The 24,911-nt window shown below is 34.8% G+C and overlaps 2 protein-coding genes across 2 annotated transcripts; one reads left to right on the plus strand and one right to left on the minus strand.

Moving 5' to 3' along the window:
* On the plus strand, window positions 1–13,378 carry LOC129265119 (V-type proton ATPase subunit D-like). The gene is made up of 6 exons (XM_054903110.2): window positions 1–302; window positions 5,441–5,558; window positions 7,284–7,363; window positions 7,771–7,883; window positions 8,739–8,909; window positions 9,463–13,378. The coding sequence occupies exons 1-6, from the start codon at window positions 265–267 to the stop codon at window positions 9,684–9,686; spliced, it is 744 nt and encodes a 247-aa protein (XP_054759085.2). The 5' UTR covers window positions 1–264; the 3' UTR covers window positions 9,687–13,378.
* On the minus strand, window positions 13,175–24,200 carry LOC129265118 (arpin-like). Its single transcript, XM_054903109.2, has 6 exons — window positions 23,889–24,200; window positions 22,429–22,504; window positions 21,991–22,123; window positions 21,256–21,462; window positions 19,824–19,990; window positions 13,175–15,810 (listed from the first exon to the last, which is right to left on the minus strand). The coding sequence occupies exons 1-6, from the start codon at window positions 23,978–23,980 to the stop codon at window positions 15,802–15,804; spliced, it is 684 nt and encodes a 227-aa protein (XP_054759084.2). The 5' UTR covers window positions 23,981–24,200; the 3' UTR covers window positions 13,175–15,801.
* Between the last annotated feature and the right edge of the window lie 711 nt (window positions 24,201–24,911).

The following is a 24,911-nucleotide window of genomic DNA, read 5'->3' on the forward strand; positions in this document are numbered from 1 at the left end:
ACAAAGGTCATTTGAGAAAAGTTGATCATGAGCTAACCGTGAACTGGCTTAATTGAGCATACGTATGGTAGTTGGCGTTATTGAGCGGCTTGGCTTTCCATAGCTTTCGTACGCGTCACGCGATCTCGTACTCGTACCGGTACGTCGAATCTTCGTGTTTGTTTGGGGAGGATGAAGGTTGGTCTGCATGTTGCTTTGAATTTGACGGATCTGGAACATAGATTTCCCAATTGAAACTACGAGAGACAGTGGAGAAGGAACAAGATGTCGAAAGATAGAATAGCTGTGTTTCCATCTCGCATGTGAGTTCATATTTTTGCCAGCTGCCGTGGAGTAGGCCCTGGCCTGGGCCTAAAAATCATTTGCGAGGTGGAGTCCTCTAACCAATGTGGTATAAACTGGCGACATAGCTCGCGTGCAATTCGAATGACAATATCAGATAATCGTGATTTCACTGTTCAATTTGTGTGCATGAGAATCGCATTAGATTGTGATGAATCTGGCCATGAGGTCAACTATCGAGTAGTGTGAAGGGGGGGGGGGGGGGGCATTTCTGCGCACCCATTTTAACTCGAATTTCTTTTAATTTTTTGTTTACAATAATAATTTTGGTTGGTACGGTAATGTTAATGAGTTTGGTAAATTTTTGAAAGTTTTTTTTTCTTGGAAAGCTTGTGACACTTGTGTTGGGTAAGTTGTGAATGGTGCCACAACTTGGCGTCGAGTTAGCATCGGATCTTTCTTGGACCATGCACATAGGACCTTATCGCAAATAGCGTTTGTCGCGTTGCGTGAGGGCGTATGTCACCTAGTCTTGAGGACTCCATGATGATGTCTTTTAAAACAAATTTGACATATACTTCTCCATCATGGAGTCTTGAATCCCTTCCCATACATGCATAAGAGAATCTTGTAAATACAGATGGATTTCCCCAGGAAATCCATCTTTTTTATTAAAAATCACGAAAATTAGCAGGATTTTATTATTCTCTACGCCTAATGCATAAGAAGGTTTTAAAAAATATTGAATAAAAATACGTAAAAATAAAGGTTTCTTACCAGACCGATGTCGTGTAGATCCTTCGCTCCACATGTACACACTATTGTATTTGCGCTGTGTACATGTGGAGCGAAGGATCTACACGACATCGGTCTGGTAAGAAACCTTTATTTTTACATATTTTTATTCAATATTTTTTAAAACCTTCTTATGCATTAGGCGTAGGAAGGTGTAGACAAGGCTCGACATTAGCGGTGGCCCGGGGCCACCAGAAATTCACCTCGGGCAACCATTATTGATAAAATGTTAAGTTTTGGTGGCCCGAATCGGGCAACCAATAATTTTCAAAGTAGCGCAATTTTTCTCCTGATTTTGCACGCATTTATCAACTTTCTACAGTTCAAATTGCAACTCAGTTCGTCATGCGCCCTTTTTGTTGATCTACACACAAATACACACACACAAAGTTTGCATATTAGGCCTACAGCTATAGCATACAGTAGCTATTATCCAGCCAGCCGCGCCGGCCGGCTGGCGTGAGCTTTGCATGAAGCCACTGCATACAGCTGTGCTCTAGATGGAGCTGCGATAAAAAATGTTGCTGCAAAGAAATCTTCCACAGAACTTTGAAAATCTGAGTCAAAGTCAAATTTTACACCAATGAAATGACATTCTACAGTCTATATTACGAAAATTTGGTGTACCCTTATTATTTGCAAGCATTAAGAAGAGGAATTATGACCTCTCTTTTGACTACAAAAGACCGATTTTCAAATGAATTAATACACATAAAAACACATAGGCAAGTACATCACAGTCCCACGTGTGCATTTGTATGTATGTTGATACTTGGTTTCTTTCGTAGCTGTGTCTTTTCTAGCCAAAAATAAACAGACAGTTTCTTTCTTTATTGTTTATAATTGACTTCTAAACCACTCTTGAGAAAGTAAATACTTTGGGAAGGCATTTCATTGATATGAAATGTGAATTTTTCCAACATTTTGGCAAATATAGGGAAGGACTTTTCTCACACTTTTTTTCCAGATATAACTTTTGCCGTTTTCTTCTTATTTTTTTCTTTCATTTTTTTACAGTGGTTAAACCATTTATACCCCTTCCCATTGAATATGCCTGATTGAAAAATATGTTTCTACTGAAAATAAAATAATATAAACTAAAGGATATAAAAATAGAAATGTGCCATATTCCCAGAAGGTAAGTGAAAATTATTTGCTTGGCTTTTAATTATATTCCAGTCAGAATAGACTGTTGCCACATCTGTTAAAAAATATTCGTAATGGCTTCTTAATTTTCCCCATGTTTACATCAATTTTGTTTTATTCATTTTTCTTTCACTTTTTTTTTTTTTTCTCTCTAAATTTTTTCTTTTCTTTTTTTCCATGTTCTTTGTTTTTTCTTTCTTCATTTTCTTTCTTTTGTTTTATTTCACTTATTTCTTTTATTATTTTTGTTTTCTTTTTGTAATATACTTTTTGAAAATTATTTTCATTTGTTTCCCCCTTTTATGCATTGTTCTAATTTTGCAGCATATTTATCTGTGATTTTCTCAGGACTGCTATAATATGCTGCAAAAGAGAAAACAGAAATAAACTGGATTTGGGGCCTGCATAATCTAGGTTTTAGGATTCAAAGAGGAAGAAATGAAAAACCAATGTTTTGTACATCTATCTGAGTTTGCTATGGCTATGCACTATTTATTTACTTTACCAATATGAGTATGTGTCTATACGGAGATAAAAAAAAAGTCCACACAACCTGCAAACAATAAAATTCATTTATTCTCTTTCAATCATTTCATTTTTACAACGATAGAAACAGTTTATATTTTACCACAAGCCAATTAGCAAAGTAAAATAACAGCAAACAAGGTTTACATACAAGATGATAAAGTGAAAGTAACTTAGTGGTAGTGGCTGCAGAATTAATATTTCAGAAGTTTGTTTTATTAATTTTTAATGTGTTTCTTTATATTTTTCGGGCCACCAAACTTTAATATCGGGCCACCAAAAATTTTTTTTTGATGGTTTTGGTGGCCCGAACGGGCCACCACCAAAAAAAGTTAATGTGGAGCCTTGGTGTAGAGAATAATAAAATCCTGCTAATTTTCGTGATTTTTATCTGGGGAAATCCATCTGTATTTACAAGATTCTCTTATGCATGTATGGGAAGGGATTCAAGACTCCATGATGGAGAAGTATATGTCAAATTTGTTTTAAAAGACATCATCATGGAGTCCTCAAGACTATATGTCACCGCAAAGGTCCAGTACAATATCCTGTACTTGGCCATGTAAGGCCCACATACGGTACCCTAACTTTTCCTGAAGTTCTTTGAAAACGCAGATCTCCATGAAAATTGCATATCTCTATGGGGGAGTCTAAATTTGGTGAGAATTAACTCAATAATAACTTAAATATACATGACAATGAAGAAATCGTCAAACTTTATTGGCAGTTTTTAATAATATACCCGAAATGTAAACTCTGTCTGAAACAGAAAATCACCATCATTGAGGCCTTTACTGAACGATTGTCCCCCAGAGCTCTGGCAGAGAGACAGAGCTCAGACTGGCTAGCTAGTACAACCACTAATGCGGGCGTGCGTGAGCCTCCCGCCGGCCTTGTAAAATAGATGGAGCTTTGTTTGATGATTATTGTCTGATATTTACCTCATCCCCTAGAAAAAATAAAACAAATGATTTTTAAAGGAGAATGAAACCCTTGAAACCAGCTGAATCCATATCAAAGAGAAAAATCAAAGAAACATATTGTTGAAAGTTTGAGGAAGATTGAATGAATAATAAGAAAGTTATGAGCATTCGAATATTGAGATCACTAGTGCCATGTAGATCCTCCCAACGGCAATGCGACCAAGATCTGTGATATCACACACGTACAACTCCCTCATTACTTTAGTACTTATTTCACTTATATTCTCACTTTTATAGAGTCTATCACAAGGTGAGGTGTTCTCTTTATGAGATGACAAGTACAGAGGTTTCACAACATTATATCATTGATGAATCGTTTGTCATATGATTAGAATGAGCAAAAAGAGATGTTTTGGGGTATATTTTCAGTGTCCAAATGGGAGAGTTGTACGTGTGTGACATCACAGATCCTGGTCGCATTGCCAATGGGAGGATCTCCATAGCATTAGTGATCTCGACATTCAAATGCTCATAACTCTTTTATTGCTAGTCCTATTTTACTCAAAGTTTTGTTGATCTTATTCTTTGATTTTTCTGCTTTCACAAAAGCTAACTTGCTCCAAGAGTTTCATTCTCCTTTAAGTAATAATCAACAAATAAGGTAAGTTATTTTGGATGTTAATAGGCTGTTTTGAAAAGCAAAGCCGAATGACAACTCACCAATGCGAGGTTACTAGACTGGGATTTATTTCCTGTGTAATTCGAATTATTTTATCACAGAAATGTGATATCTGTAGGGAAAATGTGCATTAGAAATTGCACATGGTGGTAGTCATAATACATGCAACTGTTTCCCGACCGTTGCGTTTATTTTTTTTTCATACCATGTGTATGGAAAAATGTGGTACAGAAAAAAAGACGCAACTTCGGAATTTGAAACTGTGCTCCTCGCTATTTTCAAGGCTTGTTCATGATTTTGAGTTGTTATCGCTTGGCAATAATTTCTGTGGGGGACATTAAGATTTTATGTCGCCCCTGAAAGCATGATTTTGGGTGATTTCGAGGGCGACTTTAGGCATTTCCGGGGCGAATTGCCTGCCGCCCCCGTGTATTTTTGTCGCTGATCTTGAGTTTCATTTCTTCTCAATTTCTTTGATGAAAGGCTAGGCACAGTGTATAAAACACTTGAAAGTGCTAAATTTTTATCCCTACTTATGCCCGTGTTACTTGTACAGTCGTAGTAGACAAGACTCTTTTCTGATCAGTATCTACAATACATGTAAGTAACTGTCATGGAAAATGTAAAAGGTTCACTAACCTTCCTTAATATAATTTAAATATTATTTTTGTAGCACTTCAGGGCTTCGTAACAAAAAGGTTCGCGATGGATTGCATATATGTAAGAACCACACTGATTGGTCCCTGGTCAGTATTTCAAACCAAATGCGTATGTAACATTGATATTGATTGGTCAGTTCATTTAGCGAATGATCGCTAATCTTTGTGTTACGGAGCCCAGATTGTCCAATGGGATGAGATGCCATCTTCTTTACAGTTAAAAACATATAGTTTGTTAATTATTAATCCTCCCCAACACCCTCTCACATCTAAGAGTGAACCACTGTCTCCGAGTTTCAGACAGATTGAATTCTGCAACTTTTACGATTGCAAATTGACCTAGAGAGCAGAGACCATGTAGGATTCATCCCTTGTTTATAGTCTTTACCCTGTTTTGATTTGTCTTCATTATTTTTTCATGTGTACACAAGGGCCTTGACCACCATGAAGATCAGACTGAAAGGTGCACAGAAGGGTCACAGTCTTCTGAAGAAAAAGGCAGACGCGCTCACTCTGAGGTTCAGACAAATCCTTGGAAAAATTATTGAGGTGAGACTTGTAATTAAGCATGGGACATTGTGACATGCCCCCTAATTCCAGAATTTATGCATAGGTTAAAAGTTTGAGCCCTGGATCATGTTTATCGGATGTTGAAGTTAAAGTTCGGTCCTGTTAGATCTTTATTCAAAATATTCTGTAAAAAAACTAATTTATTATACAGCGATGGTATTCTGAGGCAATTTCATCTTTAAATATTTCATTTTATCTCTTAAAATGAAATTGGTATTCTGAGATGAAATATTTATCTCTGAGATAAAAATAACCACTGCAATGCGGTGCACCCTTGTCACTTTAATTAAAGAAAAAGTAAAATAACCTTTAAATAGGGTTATGACTGCTTTATCTCCGGGACGTTCATTTCATGAATATTTCTAGGTGAATTAGCTCCAAATGTTGAAATGAAAATGAAGAAAAGATATACTGTAGTTATTGAGAGTAACACCTTGACATTATTTCCATGTTGTTATGTATTTTTCCCCCTCTATCTCTCTCTTTCCATCTGTTTCCCCTTTCTCCCTTTCCTCTCTTCCCTTTCTTTACTTGCCACTCTACATGTATGTCTCGTTTTTTTCTATCCAGTTGACTTTTTTCTTTTTGCTTTTACATGGTCTCTTCCATCCTTTCTCCTCAGTTATCTCTCATTACTCTTTTTTCATTCTGTCGTATGAGTAATTATTTTGCTAATTCCTTTTCATTGTGTTGCAATATATGTTCATTTTATATTCCTTTAATGTTAAATATTTGTTAATTTATACTTCATTAGTGTTCTTTAACTTTTTTTATTTATGTATTTCATCATGTTATAATGTACTGCCAGTGGAGGACACATTTCTATGTTTTTTAATATGGACCAATAAATAAATCTGAATCTGAAATCATTGTTATGGTAGTGACCCACTGAAGTACACACCTCTCAACCATTCTTATTTTTTGAGCTCTTTTGATGAGATATTCCTATTTTTTGTTGACATTACTGTGCAATCCTATGGAAAATCCTGTTTTTCTGATGATTTTCAGCAAAATCATCCCTATTTTCCATTTATATCTACATGTAGGTTGGCAGTAGTTTCCTTTTGTTTGATTCAGATTGTTTCTCTGTTGAATTTAATACAATATTAATTATAATTCAAATCGATGGTTTGAATTTATGACAAAGAACTGTTTTAATGTAAACTTTTCTAGTGCAATATAAGAATGGCCCATCTGATGTGGTATATATTTATCATACTTGGACTGATACTATGAATGATGCATACTTTAGTAATGCAGGAAGTCTGACTGGAATCAGAACAAGAATACAGAGGAAGTACAGATCCAGTTGAGAGGAAACTCACTGTCATTACAATGTATAAAGCATAGCTCAGATATTGACCAAACAGGAGAGCTTGGATGGCAGATATAGTGAGAGAGATAGGGGAAGAGACAGAGAGAGAAGGGGGAGGGTGTTAGTAGATGTACAACATGTAGTGACATAAATTGGGTGCCATGGGAAATTGATATACCTGTACAGAGGGGTAGCTAACTAGGAACCTAGCTATACTTAGAAAGGGAGATGGCTGCTAGGGTGAAAGATTCTTGCAAGAGGACATATTTTATGTGAACCTCTCAGTATAAAAATGAGTATTAAAAAAAGAAAAGATAATTATTCCATATCACATTATGATATGATTTCTTAATCTCTAATGTATTTCTATAATTTCCCTATCTTTTCAGAACAAAACATTAATGGGAGAAGCAATGAAGCTTGCTTCTCTGTCTCTTGCAGAAGCAAAGTTTGCAATGGGAGACATAAGGTAATATGGAACTTTTGTGAGTAGCTTTGAAACACAAGTTTTTTATATTACTTTCAACTGTATCATCTTAAAATCTTTCTGTGTCAGAATTTAAAATGGTGTTTAAAATCAGGAATACATTATTAATATTTATATTTGGTGAGCATAAATCCATCCATGGCAATACACTCAATTCATTTATCTAAGAACTCCCTTCTATATAAGATAATACATTTTGTGTATTTTTTTTAAGACTCATTTATATGTTTTTCTTTTCACTCATGAGCTTATTTCATATACCATTCTTTTTATTTCTTGATGACCATTAAGGTTGAGGAAATTCTTTCATAATTACTAGGTGAGTACCTGATTATATTATAATTGATGTCGTTTGAAATATCATTATTCTGTTTGTGTGTTATTTTCAGTCACAATGTTCTTCAGAATGTAACTAAAGCACAGACGAAAGTTAGATCAAAGAAAGAGAATGTAGCTGGAGTCAATCTACCTGTCTTTGAACATTACACAGATGGAGCAGACAGTAAGTATTGACCAAATAATGTTGATGTACATGTAAACTTGCAGAGGTTGAACTTCCATGAGACAAATATTTGCCAAAGTTGAAAACGATTGAAGACCAGATTATTCAAAACATATACGTGTTGTAGGCTATACCTCATCTAATTGAAATTTCTCCTAAGTTGAACAAATTTCTATGCCCCCCATCCATTGACTTCAGAAAAAATTATCTGTATTTATCATAGAGAAGTATTAGTGAAATTGTTACTTTGTGACCAATTCTTCAAATTTTGATAACATAAAAGTTTTAGACTACTAAAATGATTTTTTTAATTTTTGATAAAGGTGTATCATGAGGGAAATGTGAACTGAATTCTTGGACACAGTAAATCTCTTGCTATAGTATAAACCCATATGCTTTAGGTTATTCCTTTTTATAAGACAATTGAAAATATATTGGGAAGTTTGGTTTGAAAAATATAATGGACATTTTATATTTATTGAATAAGAGGCCAATGCTTTGAACCATACATTTTTTTCTTAGCAAATATTATGGTATGAGTGTTGTAAATAGAAGCAGAAACTTGTTTATCATTCATTTGGGCATATATGAAAAGGTTGCATCATCTAAATAATACAGCCTGGATATTGATCCATGAAAATTAGATCTGGGCTTCAAAAATTTCCTGTAGAACAAAGCTGCTTGTCACACAGGACTTTAAATGCAAGTGGAATGTTAATATGTTACATGTCCCATCGATAGGCTCATACATTTGTTTCTATTAATTTCAGAAATTTGCATTTCTTCTATTAATATCACTTCTCTGCTGGGACAATGTTTGTTCAACATACATATGATTAATGATTTGCTTTGTAGCTTATGAGCTGACTGGTCTTTCCCGTGGAGGGCAGCAGATTGACAGACTAAAGAAAAACTATGCCAAAGCTATTGAGCTCCTCGTTGAGTTAGCCTCTCTCCAGACCTCCTTCATTACACTTGATGAAGTCATCAAAATCACCAACAGACGTGTAAATGCCATTGAACATGGTAAGTACATTATACATTGTAAAACGAATCTGATATGTTTTATGTGCGATAAAAACAATATAATTTGTTAAATTAGTATTGCTTTGTATTATTGTTGTTGCTGTCATAATTTCCTTAAGATCATTAACTCTTTGTTTTTTTACATTCCAATTATCCTGGTTGGAGGTCCATATTGTAGTCTCTTGCTGCACTTGAACTGTGGTCTAAATTGTTAACTTTGGCAAGTCAATTATGACCAAACCTTAGATCGCTGTTTAAATTATTCAAACTAAAGAATGATGTGATAATCCCAGTAAACATTTTTTTAAGAAAAATATATAAATGGTGTTTTGTCATTTCCAGTTGACCCAGACTTAGACCACATGTTAGCATGTTAATCCTGAGTTAGGAATACAGGCCATAAAGATGACATGATAATTGATGTATATGAATGAAGTGAAGTTGAGCTACACCCCCCAAAAAAGTGATGTTTTCATGCTATTTCAGCACTACTGTATATTAATTGTAAGCCACATTTATCTTACATTGGTATGTCCTTGTATCCCTTATACAGTCATCATTCCACGTATAGAAAACACTATCTCCTACATCACTACTGAACTTGATGAACGAGAGAGGGAAGAGTTTTATCGTTTGAAGAAGATCCAAGAAAAGAAGAAGAAGATAAAGGCCAAGGATGAAGCATTGAGAAAGAGCAGACAAGTGCAGGGAAACTATGGGGATTCCAGGAATTTAATAGATGATGATGTAGATGAAGATTTATTGTTTGACTCATAGTGCAATAATAGGAAAAGATTTAGAGGGAGATATTTAGTAAAGAAATATATCTATTTACATCTGGAGGTATTGTATGTTGGTTATGAGATGTTTTCTTTTTAAAATGACATTAATTTATAGGAATGTTATGGGTTACTGAGATAAAGATGTCTTCTTTTTTAAATTCATTTAATGCAAAAACTTACATATTTTGTGTATAATATATTATATTGTATGTTATCTTATTTGACAGTTCATTTGAATAATTATCAAATCAATTGTAGTCATGTGATGTTCATTTGTTTACAGCCAGAATGTTATCCAAACCTGAAACCCAGTACTTGAATACTTAACCAAGTTAAGATAATTCCTGTTTTGTTCAGAATTCTATCATGAGAGTTCATATTATGTGTGTTAAATAAGTGGTACCTGTTGGCTCATTTAGCCTAAAAGGGTTACTTCAGGCTAAAAATTGTTATTTGAACAGCAATAGTAAAATTAAATGAACAAAATTCTGACATTTTTTATCAAAGTTTAGGAAAAACAATGTTATGACTTAATGACAATCAAAATTTTGCATTATTTTGGCGAAACAATTCTATAACGTCCTCATAAGGCTCATAAATATACAATGAGCGAGCTGATGATATTTTAAATTTCAGTGTTTGGAAATATATATTTGTTTGTCCTTTGAGAATGTAACATTGGATTGACTGCTGATATACTGTGCAAGTTAATTTTCTTTTACACACATGAATTGACATTGATTTCATGTAATGAAGTAAGAAAAGGAAAAGTGGAGGACACGACATCATCATCCCAACTAGTGCATATTCACGACAACATGCATAAAACTGTTTTCACAAATTATTGCCATACTTAAAATTAGCAACTTCTCTATACATGTATATAAGATTTTGCCATTTTTAGTGTTTTGCTCATAATTTTTCTATATATTTGTATTAGGTATCATTATTATTTTCAGACTGAAGTACCCCTTTAAATACTGTACTGAACAACTCTTCTACCACGGTGTATCATCTGAATAGTATGGTTTGTTGTGCTGGATGATTTAATTGATTGATTGATTCATCAGCCTTTCTGGCCACTTATTCATCTATGCTCTTAAGATATAGATACTTCCATGTGTTCCTTTACCCTGAGTAATATATTTTACCAAGATAAACCATCATATACTAGGTGACATATACTTACAGTATGCCATCCCTATTTTGTCAGTATGTAATCTCAATCAAAATGTGTGAAAGGGGGGGGGATCACTTAGTTCACTTTCAGGAAATTGTGAAGTTTTCCTGTTAGTGGTATGTTTACCTTACCTTCTTTTGAATTTGCCACTTCTTTCTTTTTACATTCCAATACCGGGGATAGTGTAGAAGTAATGCCTCTCTAAAAGGGGAAAAAATCCTTTCATGGCAACTATTGTATTATTGGTTTCATTTAACAACAAGCATAATTTTCAAATATATTGCAGGTTGTGTTGATGGAAAAGTGAGACAAGGTTTTGGCAAAAAAAAATCAATGATCATGTACATGTAGTTGTAAACATGTATCGTGCATTTAAATGTTATTATTGTATGCTTGTTTTATTTAGTGTAATTCATGCAATGTTCAGTACTGGATATTCAAATTGCAAGGGTGTCATTAAACTGACTTCTGTTGTGAAAGTATAAAGATTTGAAATGGTATCAAATATAAAGATCTAACAAATATAGTGTTTTTTTCTTTGTTAAAAGGGGAATTAAACCCTTGTAACAAGTTAGCTTGTATGAAAACAAGATAACAAATAAGATCAGTGAATGTACAATGAGAAAATAATATGAAAGTTATGAACACTTGAATTTCAAAATCACTAATGCTATAAAGATCCTCTCATTGGCAATATGCTTTTCCAGCATTCTAATATTAGAAAAAACTCTGTCCATGATATATTTTATGAAACCTCCATTACATGACCCCCCATGAAAAATATGCCTGATCTGTGGATAGAATTAATGAAATGACAAAATATGTAGAAAAGTAATAGGGGAGTTATTCAAGTTGCGACATCACACATTTTGGTCGCATTGCCAATAGAAGGATGTCATCATAGTGATCTCAACATTTAACTGCTTATTACTTCTTTTAAAGGGCCAAGCCACTGACAAATCATGGGGAAATTGAAATTTGCAAAAGGCCAATTGACTTGCATAATATAATCTGTCCGTCATGAGCGCCCGTCGGACTAATGCGATAAAAGTTCGTACAGCACGAATTTGACCGAACTCTTGATGGTTATTTACTTCGGATCATCGCAGTTCCAGTTTCCAACAATCCCAATTCCTAGACTCGTAGCATGTCTGTTGATTGCTAAACCAAAATAAATGACCTCTGTTAAGTTACATGTTTCAAAGGTGAAAACGCGCAGTTTACTTCTGGTTGGTTAGTCTACTAATTGCTCTCCTATAGACCTCCCAGACATGCCGGCGTCTATTACATAATACACCCCCAGGCATGCGGCCGAGTGAAAGACTTGAATCCCTTCTCTGTTCTGAGATTAGCCTTGATTTCCCCATGATTTGTCAATTAAAGGTCGCTTTAATGTTCATCTTTTTTCAAATTTTCATTGATGTGTGTCTTTGATTTTTCTTTTCTCATATAAGCTAACTTGTTCTTTGGGTTTTGTTCTCTATATTAGATGGTCTTGGTTTTTATGGGTAGAGGAGACAAAAGTCAATGGGCAGAGGAGACAAGTCAATTTAATGTAATGGTAAAAGTAAATGGAAAAGGATATCAATCTAGAAACTGGTTCGAATCTTAAATTACTATATAATGAGTTTTTTATGTAGTAACATACATGTACGAATTTTAATTTGGGTGCAATATTACATTTTTTCAATAGGTTTACTAAATTTTGTGAAACAATAAACTCTAAAAGGCTTTTAATACCCCTTTCCAATTTACAGTCATTTCGCTGGCTGAAATAATAATTTGGCAAATCAAAATTCAGATGTAAAGATTTTGCTTGGGCAAAGAGTTGGTTCAGGTCTGACCAAGGCAAAAAAGCTTTTTTTGGTGTCACAATATTTTAAGGTCATGCATGCATGTATGTAGGTAGATACAGGTACATAGATAGGAAGGGGTTTAAGGTTTACTTTTGTCAGCCTTCATGGAGAATTTGACACCATTCTGATGTGTATTGGATAATTTTTGTCTGTTATCCAGGTTGGAATGAGTTTAATGAACAGCAGACATTCTATGATATTATTTCCACCCATTGTCACATGTGGAAGTGCTGTATTTTGCCTGACAAACAGCACCTGAAGCTAATAGTGGGACTGTTTGTTCACATTGCTCCAGAGATGTTACTAGAGTACAGGTATCTCTATTGCTTTTCATAATGGCTGGTGTCAGCAAAATTTTTGTATACTCTCCATGAAATCCAACAATGTATTTTACCTACATATACCAATGAATACAAAAGAATTTAGAATCTGCTTTTGCTATGAATATAAAGTGTTTATTACAATATATATATGAAAATACATAATTCTCATCATTTGTAATGCTTTCCATGAAATGTTGTTCCATTTACAAAAGAAAGTATAGCATAAACCTACAAAAAGAAAAAAAATTGCACTACTTGGGTTACTTCATTTTAATGAAAAGTTAGCAATAAAATGGATACATGTACATATCTATAATGATAAACCATAGTAATTGTGTCTTTGTGTCCTTTCGTAAGCCCCACCTAAGCTTAGAGCAGTCAACAAATATTTCAGTCATATGATACATACCAGTGGACGTCAAATGTACACACTCCTCATTTAACTACTGGAATTCATGAAAAAGTTCTTATGTATTCACAAGTACCCAAATAACATAGCTTTTTACTTGGCAATTACAAAAATTATGGAAAAAGCAAATAGATATTTGACAGGAATGCATATGTGGTATAAAATTTGTAGGGTTACAAATGATTATCATTTAATGGCAAGGAAATTTGACTTAAGTTATCAACTTATTGACATCTCAGAAGGATTCCTCAGATAGGGTACAGGCAAATACTACTATAACCATAATAGAAAAACCCTTCTGGAAAAAAAATGATAAAGAGGGTTTATCTAGAAAACAGACATTTTCTCTATGTGAGAAGGAAGAAAAACACAAATGCAAATTATTAACCATAAACTGCAAACAGTTGTGATTAACACACATCTATTATATCTAATTATGATTTCATTCAGATTTCTCACAAACATATTTACATACAGCATTTTAAATAAGATGTAAAAATATACCTAAGCAAACAGATTCTGCCATGAGATTTCTAATATCCAGAGGATATAGTAGCATATGAGGTAATTCATTCAGAAAGCAGTACTTGACGATTCCTAAAGCAAAGTATAAATCACACATGCATTTCAATATGAATTTCTAATGGTAAGATATTTCACATTAAGTGCACTCCACCACACAGTTTAAATGACCTATAAAGAAAATTATATCAAGTCAGGAAATTACAAATGGTAAAAACTAATGGAATATTACTTTCCAGAAGTAATATTAAGTATTCCCAGAACTAATATTCCATGAACACGGGGTTGTAGTATTGCAAAGTTTTTCCTTCCAAAATACAATTCAGTTATTAAGAGTGGAGGTTCTGATGACACAATTTTTTACTCAACATAATTTGCAGTATCAGACCATTTATCTAGCCTTGCAATGGAAATGTTCCCTGACAGCTAAGTTCTACAGGTTTGCAGTTCTGGAATTGTCATGGACTTTTCTTGCAGTCCTATATAAATGATGTACATTCACCATTCAAAGAACTTATTTAAATGAAAGCAAAAAGTAAATCTATTTACCTTGTATGCAATTGCTAGCAATTCACACTACGTTACAACAAAATGCAAAAAGATAGCCTGCAAAATGTTATGACTTTTCTGAAAGTCTCGCGCAACTGTTGAGACTAATAGCTATTTTTTTTACTTTGTGTACAAAGTCTATGGGAGGTGAAATTCATATAAAGGTTATAATTTTTTTTCTAATTTGTCTGCTTAATTAATTTAGGGTTTAATTGAGTTTTTAAATGGTCTATAATAATTTCCATTGAAAAAAAAAAAATATATATACATAAGAAATTCTAAAAACACAGAAATACATAGGGAAAAAATTTGGCTTTTGCAATATTTCTTTGTGGAAACCTTTAAATTAGATTACAAAGATGACATCTGGGAAAAAAAAAATTTTGAAGTGAAATTGGGTGTTAAATATGCAAATAACGTTTTTCACGAATAGATTTGCATATTTTATTCATAATTATTTTCAGAATTTTTTTTTATACTTGTAGTTTATGTGGTAAAGAATGTGAGCGCAAACGCCGAGATCAGAAGGGGGGGGGGGCTGTCATGGCCCCCCCCCCCCAGTCCTCAATACATGTCAAATAGCCCAGTCCTTTTAGGGTTAAAAAGAGGGATGGTTGAAAATACCCATTAAAGTTTGGAGATGCTAAGTACTATAATTTCTTTTTTCAAAGGTTGGCAGCTCTGCTTCCGACACTTCAACAAGAACATTAACAAGAACGATCAGAAAAATTAGATATGAAATACTGGTGAAGGTGTAATGAAAATCCATCAAAGAATAAGGGAGTTATGAATTTTAAAACTTTTGATTTTGTGACATCTCAGACAAGCAGCTCCTCTATATGTTGTATGATATAAACTCCCCAAAATGCCTTTTCTCAAAACTTTGAAAGTAATTTTATCTGTGTGGCGGATGTATCATCCAAGACATTTCATACCCCCTTCTATAAGAAAAATTTGTTTTCATTATATTCCATTTAAAAATTTGAATCTAGGGACATTACACGATAAAAATTATGGGGAAGCTGCTCGCATATGATGTCACAAATTTGTTAAATTTGGCAGAGTCTCTGACTATTAAATACCTAAAACTATGTCTCTTCTCTGTGCCTTACATTCGTTTCCAATCTTGCCCAATAATGTTGGCTTGATGGAGGTTATCAGTCAGTCTGGTAAGAGAATGAGTTAGATGTGAAGTTTATTGTAGTCTTTCTTTGTATCTTCTTCATACTAGGAGCGATTGACACCCGGCCAGAGACATCTAATATCTTTTTTCAGTCATCCTAGAAGAGATGGAAATCAAATAAAATACTTGATTTATTATGTCAGGAATAGGGTCTGATCATTCAATGATAGACAACATCTGCAAAAAAAAAATTGATATATGCAATAGCATTCTAGCCTCCCTATCTTTCCTGCACATGATATTAAAAACGAATCAAATTGTCTTTGTATAATCCATTCACCAAAATCATTAAATGTCCATACTTTAAGTCAATCAGACCAAATCATTGATTTAATTTATTATTGTACAATGCCTACTTGCTTTACAATTTACCCAACACCCAGTTATCTAAACTCCAAAAGCCTCAAAACGCTGCAGCACGCATGGTCACCCTATCTAAAAAACATGTTCATACCGCACCCATTCTGAAATCTCTACATTGGTTAAAGATCAACGATCACATCGTCTTCAAAATCCTTCTACTTCTATTCCATGCAATTATTACAATGCAATATTAATCTCATTATCAAATACACTCCTGTCAGGTCTCTACTTTCATCCAACTCTGGTTCCCTAGTTATTCCCAAATCTATTAAAACATGGGGGCACAGGTTTTTGCTCACGCTGGCCAGCCCATTGCATGCACTTAGTAATTGCAGACGCGCAGGTTTACTGGCTAAATGTGCATTGTCATTGCAGATCAGATGCACATTTTAGGGACTTTTGCTTTCAAAAATTTGTCTCTTATTTTTATAGATTAAACTAGGAACAAGTGGAGCGCCTCTTGCTGTCTCACCTGCATCGCGCGATTCAATATAGCAGCAGTGCTGACTTTGAAAACTACTATAAAATAATTATTCAAAAAAACACCATTCATATAATGATAAAATACTACATTCATTGACAATAAATGACATTTGACCTTGACCATGCGACCTAAAACTTGTCAGTGATACTTGATTACCCCTATATCCACATTTTATAAACTGTATCTCTAAACTTTGAAAGTTATGACAGCAATCTAATAATTACTTCCAAAATGGCCAAAGTTCAATGACATTAAATGACCTTTGACTTCGGTCATGTGACCTGAAACTCGCATGAGATGTTCAGTGATACTTGATTACTCTTATGTCCAAGTTTTATGAACTAGATCCATACACTTTCAGAATTATGATGGTTATTTAACAAATACCCCCAACATGGCCAAAGTCCATTGACCTTTGACTTTGGTCATGTGACCTGAAACTCGCACAGGATGTTCAGTGATGCTTGATTACTCTTATGTCCAAGTTCTATTAACTAGACCAATACACTTACAGAGTTATGTTGTTAATTCTACAAATTATACCCCCACCATGGCCAAAGTTCATTGATCTTAAATGACCTTTGACCTTGATCATGTGACCTGAAACTCGCACAGGATGTTCAGTGATACTTGATTACTCTTGTGTCCAAATTTTATGAATCAGATCGATAAACTATCAAAGTTACGATGGTAATTCAACAGATCCCCCCTACATGGCCAAAGTTCATAGACCTTTGACCTTAATCATGTGACCTGACATTCACACAGGATATTTAGTGATACTTGATTACTCTTATGTCCAAGTTTTATGAACTAGACCAATAAACTTTCAAAGTTATGATGGTAATTCAACAAATACCCCCAACTTGGCCAAAGTTCATTGACCTTAAATGACCTTTGACCTTGGTCATGTGACTTTAAACTCCGGCAGGATGTTCAGTAATACTTGATTAACATTATGTCCAAGTTTCATGAACTAGGTCCATATACTTTCTAAGTTACGATGGTAATTCAACAGATCCCCCCAACATGGCCAAAGTTCATAGACCTTTGACCTTGGTCATGTGACCTGATATTCACACAGGATGTTTAGTGATACTTGATTACTCTTATATCCAAGTTTTATGAACTAGACCAATAAACTTTCAAAGTTATGACGGTAATTCAACAAATACCCCCAACTTGGCCAAAGTTCATTGACCTTACATGACCTTTGACCTTGGTCATGTGACTTTAAACTCCGGCAGGATGTTCAGGAATACTTGATTAACATTATGTCCAAGTTTCATGAACTAGGTCTATATACTTTCTAAGTTATGATGTCATTTCAAAAACTTAACCTTAGGTTAAGATTTTGATGTTGATTCCCCCAACATGGTCTAAGTTCATTGACCCCAAATGATCTTTGGCCTTGGTCATGTGACCTGAAACTCAGGCAGGATGTTCAGTAATACTTGATTAAGCTTATGTCCAAGTTTCATGAACTTGGTCCATATACTTTTTAAGTTATGTCATTTCAAAAACTTAACCTTCAGTTAAGATTTGGTGTTGACGCCACCGTCGCCTATAGTCTCACTCTGCTATGCAGGTGAGACAAAAGCTTGATTATTGTTTGTATTTTCGCTAACTTCGAAGGCATTGTACAACACAAATAGCGAATATTCTTATTCGTGCAATGGCGGAGGTTTCGCATTCGGTGAAAGAAATTAACAATCTTTCTATCACCTCATGCGAAATCGTATTCATGCCTATTCGCTATTTGTATACTATAAAGCAACATTAAAGGTACCATTCTCATTTGATATTCAAAACTGATTTCACTCAAACTGAATTGTATATTAGGGTGAATAATGGAATCACCAAAGGGTAATCCAGTTAGTAAAATATTGTTATGTAACATTGATAACTCTGAGAAATAATGTCCCTAATTGCTCATGATGTTGATTTTCACAAATTCTCCAATTTCATTCACCTCAACAAAGAATAAAAAATCTTGAATCAGTGCAAATTACAAAATTTATTGACTTTTGCTGAAAATTTCAATAAATTTTACTGAAATTATGCAAAGATCCTTCAATTTAACTAAACACAACATCAAAAGTAAGTTCCCCCTCAAGAACCCCAATCAAATTGTCAGGTGTAACAAATCATTTAAGTTGAAACCAAGCATGGGATATAGCTAGGGTTGTTAGAAAGTGTTTTTTTTTCACAAATTTGCTACATCCATGACTTAACGGCTTTATTAGCACAACATGAACAAAAAAATGACACTTCAAAGACAGCAAATCTGCGTTTTAATGATTTTTTTTGTGAAAATTACTGTAATGCTTGCTTTCACGGCTTAAGAATCACAAATTAAAGACCATATAAGTAATTTTCAAATTTACAAGAGTGATTTAAAACATTTCAGTTCATTTTCAATGTGCCATCTTGTCACATCCCTTTTCATTCAAAGTCATGCTTTGGACACAAAGGGGTGAGCAGCATGAGGAATACTGTGTTCAACCAATCACAGAGTTTGGTGGTGGAAGCCGGAATAGCTACAACGACCAAGACACCGCTCATCATTAATGGACACCTGAATGCCAACAGATACGTGGATGAAATCCTGCATCCACATGTCGTACCAGTCGCCGCTGCCATTGGTGATGACTTTGAACTGATGGATGACAACGCTCGCCCACATCGAGCAAGAGCGGGATGCGTTCTTGGCACATGAGGGTATCAAAGGATGGTGTGGCCCGTCAACTCACCTGACCTTAACCCACTTGAACATCTGTAGGACCAGCTAAAGCGAGCTGTATGTGCACGCATTAATGCCAACACCATCCTTGCTGACCTGGCCCAGATGTTGGAAGAAGAATAGAATGCCATTCCCCAGCAAAGAGCCACAAGACTCGTGTACGCCATGAGGTGAAGGGGCCAAGAAGTCATAGAAAAACGTGGCGGCTACACACATTATTAAACTGTATACTCTCTGATAAAGAATAAGTCAATAAAGCAAAGATTTTGCTGTTTTTGAAAATGCGTCATTTTCTGTTGGTGTTGTGCTCATTCAGTCGTTAGGTCACGGATATCTCTAATTTTCGAGAATATGATTCCTAATAACCCTAGCAATATCCCATGCTTGGTTTCAACTTGAATAATTTGTTACAATGGCAGATTTGATGGGGTTCTTTAGAGGGGAACTTGCTTTTGATGTTGTAATGCAAAAGCTGCCTCACAGTAAGCTTAGTGAATTTGATCTCTTGCAATAAACTCACCCATTCATCATCCCCTGCTCCTTCATTCTCTTCCTGTCCTGGTTTAGGGTTGGGTGGGTCATGTGACTTGACACTCATAATCTTGTCTGTCCAGGATTCTCCTAACTGACCTGATCCAGCCATGTTGGTTATCTCCTTCGTCTTCGTATCCAACTTCCCTACAGAATCTTAGTCATTATGTGAGTAAGAAAAGAAAATAATTATTGGTCTATTATGGAAACTAATATCATTCTACTTCCAATCTGTTTGGGCAATAAGTGTTCAAAGAAAAGTCATCATTAACCATCTCTTACATTATAAATAGGTATTAATTGAAGCATCAGATCTTTTTGTAAGCCCTACTGAATAGTTACACTGCAAAACATACACATTAATGTAAGATCCACTTATGTTTGATTTTATCTTTCAATCCTGCAACAATCATTCCAGTAACGTTGGTAACTTGATTAGAAAGTAATCCCAAATGGATGCACTTGTTTGATTTTTGAGGTTACGAGATGCATATCGAATGTTCATTGTCTGTAAGGTTATAGCAATGAATAGCAAACTAAATATGCCATATTGAATAATTTGTATATTCATACTATATACTATACAGATTCGATGAATACTTAATTTCATAATACATAAAAATACATTAAAAAAAGAAATAAATAATTTTATATAATAAAATACAAAAGAACAAGTGGGGATATGACATCATCAGTTTGCTGATTGAATATTCATGAAGACATGCCTAGAAGTACTGTTTCACCGGAATAATGCAAATCTTTAAAATGCCGTAACTTTGTTATTCCTTGTCTGATTTTGATCAAATTTTCAGTGTTTTGTTTGTCTGATTTTTCTTAATGTGTTCATATCAAATTATTTTTAGCCTGGAGTATCCCTTTAAAGGTGTCAAAACACTGAAATACTGAAAAAAGGATATATATTTCGCCAGGAAAGCTATGTGTTACGGTGAAATTTTTGAGGGTATAAAAAAAAGGACTAAAATGCTTTATAAAGGATGTACTTTTGGCCCAACACTACGTCTTGGGGTTTTGAGCGAGGTGTGGTGGTACTAAAGGTAAAGCCGACATCCGTGACATAACAATTAACATATTGCTGTACAGGGGGTCAATTCAGGGAATAGTTGTCAAGGGTACCATTTTGTTTCCAATACTTGTTAAGGGTAGGGTTTCACTTGGCAATACTTGTTAAGGGGTGCATTTTAAGAATATGGAAAATACTTGTTTAAGGGTGCTTTTAAGAACCCCATGGTTGCCCTGGTATCCACTCGTCAATGGAAGTCCCCCCCCCCTCGGGAATTTGTCTGTCTCTGCATCCAGAATTTGAGAATGACAATATGGATAGCATATCATGAAAATATAGAAATAGAAATGAAATCAATCTGAAATCTATAGGAGATAAAATTACTGAACCAGATTCTTACAAATGAAAGGTCCATCTCCTTTAGTCCTGAGTAAGATGCTATCATCATCTTCAAAATCCATATCCTTTAGTTCAAGCTCCGTCATCCAGAATGCTAAGCATCCATCAGGGGTGTGTCTTTGGGTCAGAGTTGTTAGAGATGGTTTGTTGACCAGTGTAGAGAGCTGGGATTGTGTAAGGCGGTCAGTCTGTCCTTTGGCTTCTACCTCTTTAAAAGCATATGGAGTGAAATTTGGTGTCAACATTTGATTCTAGCTGGTATACAGAAAATAATATTACTAGAATGGCTTAAATAAGATTAAAGTTTACTTCGAATGGATAGTCTAGGGGAATCCCATGGTTTAAAGTTGGTTATTGGTATGTAAGACAGTTCTATACAATGCATCAACAATTACGGCAAGAAAGGGAAAACCATATCCATATCCCCAAAAAATAAATAAATCTTCACAATACCATAGAATAGTATTACTAGCATAGCCGGGCACTTAGGAATGACAACTAGAACAATATTTTTAAATCATTTAAAACATAGGCAGGAGGAAAGAGAAAGAAGAGATAGACAGAGGGATGGGGAGGGGAAAAAAGAGTAAGTGATAAAAATCAGGAAGGTTGTAGAGAAGAATGTGGTAGGTAAAGCCAATGGCAAGATGAGGACGATCAGGATATACAACGGAAGAAAACTGAGTAAAGAGAGAAGGAATAATAAAAAAAAAAGAGAGAGCTACCATTAACTTACTATATGACGACATAAGATATCCAGTATTGACCTTTTGAGTAGCATCCATATTGGGTTCAATCTCCTCTCCATTGCTGTTGAATTGTCTTCTATGTGCAATGCTTACCCTCACATGTAATACAAAGTATCGACTCTGAAAATAAAAACAAATTCATCCTAGTTCAATGAAAAACTCCCTTATTAATTCATATTTCTCATCATCAGTTCCTTCAACACTGGATTTGAGTTGGATTTTTCTGTGCTATTTGCAAAAGAAATTAAACAATACGCTAATTGTTTTGGTACCATAGTATCAGGCATTTTTTTTTTTTTTTATATTAGTTCAATTATCACTACCTTATGTTATTAAGACACTGAGTTATTACTAAAAAAAGTTTATCAACCTACAGTTAGGAGTATGACACTAATTTAAACTTACATCTCAAACTCAGTACTTACTTTGTTATGTTTAGAGTCTGTGATAACATGCCTAGACCTTGCTTTGATTGTTCCTTTCAATACAGCTCCAGATCCACTGCAAGTTAAACAAAGCAAATATTAATTATTTTCTTTATCAACTATAGCTTTTATTTTTACTTTTAAGTTTGTGTGGATCTTGATAATATTAATCTTCAAAGTTTTGATTCTTTATAAACAAGTGGAGCACCCCTGGCAGTCTCGCCTGCATTACGCTATTCTATATAGCAGCAGTGCCGACTATGAAAACAAAAAATAAGTATTCACCAAAAAAATTCATATACTGATATAATACTATTTTCATTGATTGTAAATGACATTTGACCTTGATCATGTGACCCAACACTTGTAAGTGATACTTGATTACCCCTATGTCCATATTTCATAAACTATATCCATAAACTTTCAGTTATTATGGCAATTCAACAATTACCCCAAACATGGCCGAAGTCAATTGACCTTAAATAACCTTTGACATCGGTCATGTGACCTGAAACTCGCACAGGATGTTCAGTGATACTTGATTACTCTTATGTCCAAGTTTTATGAGCTAGATCCATAAACTATATTGGTAATTCAACAAATACCCCGACTTGGCCAAAGATTTAATTTGATGTTGACGCCGAAGTCGCAAAAGCGGCGCCTATAGTCTCACTCTGCTATGAAGGCGTGACCAAAATGGAGTCCGAGTCTATCAGAAAACACAAGCTGTGGCTAAAGATGCAGTTTTTATGGCAAAGGCGCACTCTGTGTGTGGAACGATTCCTATTCAATTTTTTTCAACAGAGGCTGCAGTAAATCTCTAAATGCAGAGAAAACCAACAACTTTGGAATTTTTGAGTTATAATTCGCTTTAATTTCATTTTATCCTATAATAATTTGAATATATTTTAGAAATTGAGGCACAGGAAATACTATTTTTTGCATGATAAATCGAGTGCGTAGCTTTTTAGGACCCCTTACATCGGGCGGCGAAATCAAGAGGTGTTCGGAAAACACGGCGGGATTTTCGAATGAGTGAGTTTTTCTGTATTTTCTTCTTGGTTAACGATCTTTAGAATGTTTGCCACAAATTATTGAAAGATAATTTGTTGAAATATTAAAATTGGGATACTTTTTATTGTTTGAAAACAAAGTGCGTAGCTTTAGGTCCCCCCATCATACAAAATTACAAGTGTGAGTGCTGTCTGCCTAGTATTACACGGACGAGTCCTGGGCTCCGGCCCACAAAGCTGGGTTAGCTGAGTGAGTGAAGTCAACACATACCTGTACTAATGTCTTTTAATCACAGGAATAATTGACCAACATTATTCGATTTATATGGGACTAAATCTGAGAGAGCTAGTCTAAACTCTAATTTGATGTCGATCAGTCGATCGTCTGAACCTTGTTGTACGGTAAATTAAATGTTTATTGCTGTTGTGGAACATTACCATGATTACCTTTGAAACTGTTGTGGTTCCCAGATTCCAGACCAAGTCTGATTCTGTACTGGAACTGACTGAAGTGGTTTGTCATCATAAATGCGAGACATCTTTCCACAGGTCCGATCCGCTTTTCGCCTCGAAGTAGATTTCCTCGCAAATTCCTCCTATCAATCCGGCGGCACTCGGCGCGGCAGCTAAGCATGCAGCGCAGCACTTGCTAGCGGAGGGCTACCGGCGCGCTAGGCTAGGCTACGCTGCGCTGGGAAACTCGCTAGGTAGAGCGGTCGCGGGGCCTGGGGATATCTCTGACATCGACAACAAGTGTCTGTAAAGGTGGGCGTGGTCGATTGCATCGACGAGACTTTTGTATAACGCTGTGTGGAATTACATCTAATTTTTTAATGAAATAAAATTATAAATCATACAAAAATCACAACATTAACAAAGGATTTACATGATGAAAATACAAATAATAGTGATGACAATAATAACAGTTATCGATAAGTAGTGCCAAAATAAGTAGTGCATCTTAATTTGTCTGAAGGAGAGCAGCAATAGACATTCTACTTTGATCAAAGAAGAGGCTTAGTGCTACAACATCGTTGGATTAAACTAAACTAAACTATACAAATGTCTATATGATACTTTTTTTTCGAATAGATCTATGTCAAAATCTTTCCAAAAAATAAATATCTGTATTGATAAGTAACGTGAACTCTCAAATGCACATTTCCAATCTTCAGATTGCAAATATCCTCACTCGCCTCATATATAAACCCCTCGCATAGATATTTCATTGCAACATCACTCTTCTCCTCGACAACGTTAAACAAATTTAGTATTAGAATATATTCCCCAAGGCATTATGTTGTAGTTAATGAACTCTGTCAAACAGAAAACATTGATTACACAAAGAAAATCTCCTTTACAGTGATAACAAGATAAAGGAATGACTCATATATGATGACATAACAACACCATTTTGGAGAAGGGTAATTTGCTTTGCATGTTAATGATGTTGAATAACGTGTCAGAAGT

Source organism: Lytechinus pictus, chromosome 7 (assembly GCF_037042905.1).
Source record: "Lytechinus pictus isolate F3 Inbred chromosome 7, Lp3.0, whole genome shotgun sequence".
NCBI lineage: Eukaryota > Metazoa > Echinodermata > Echinoidea > Temnopleuroida > Toxopneustidae > Lytechinus > Lytechinus pictus.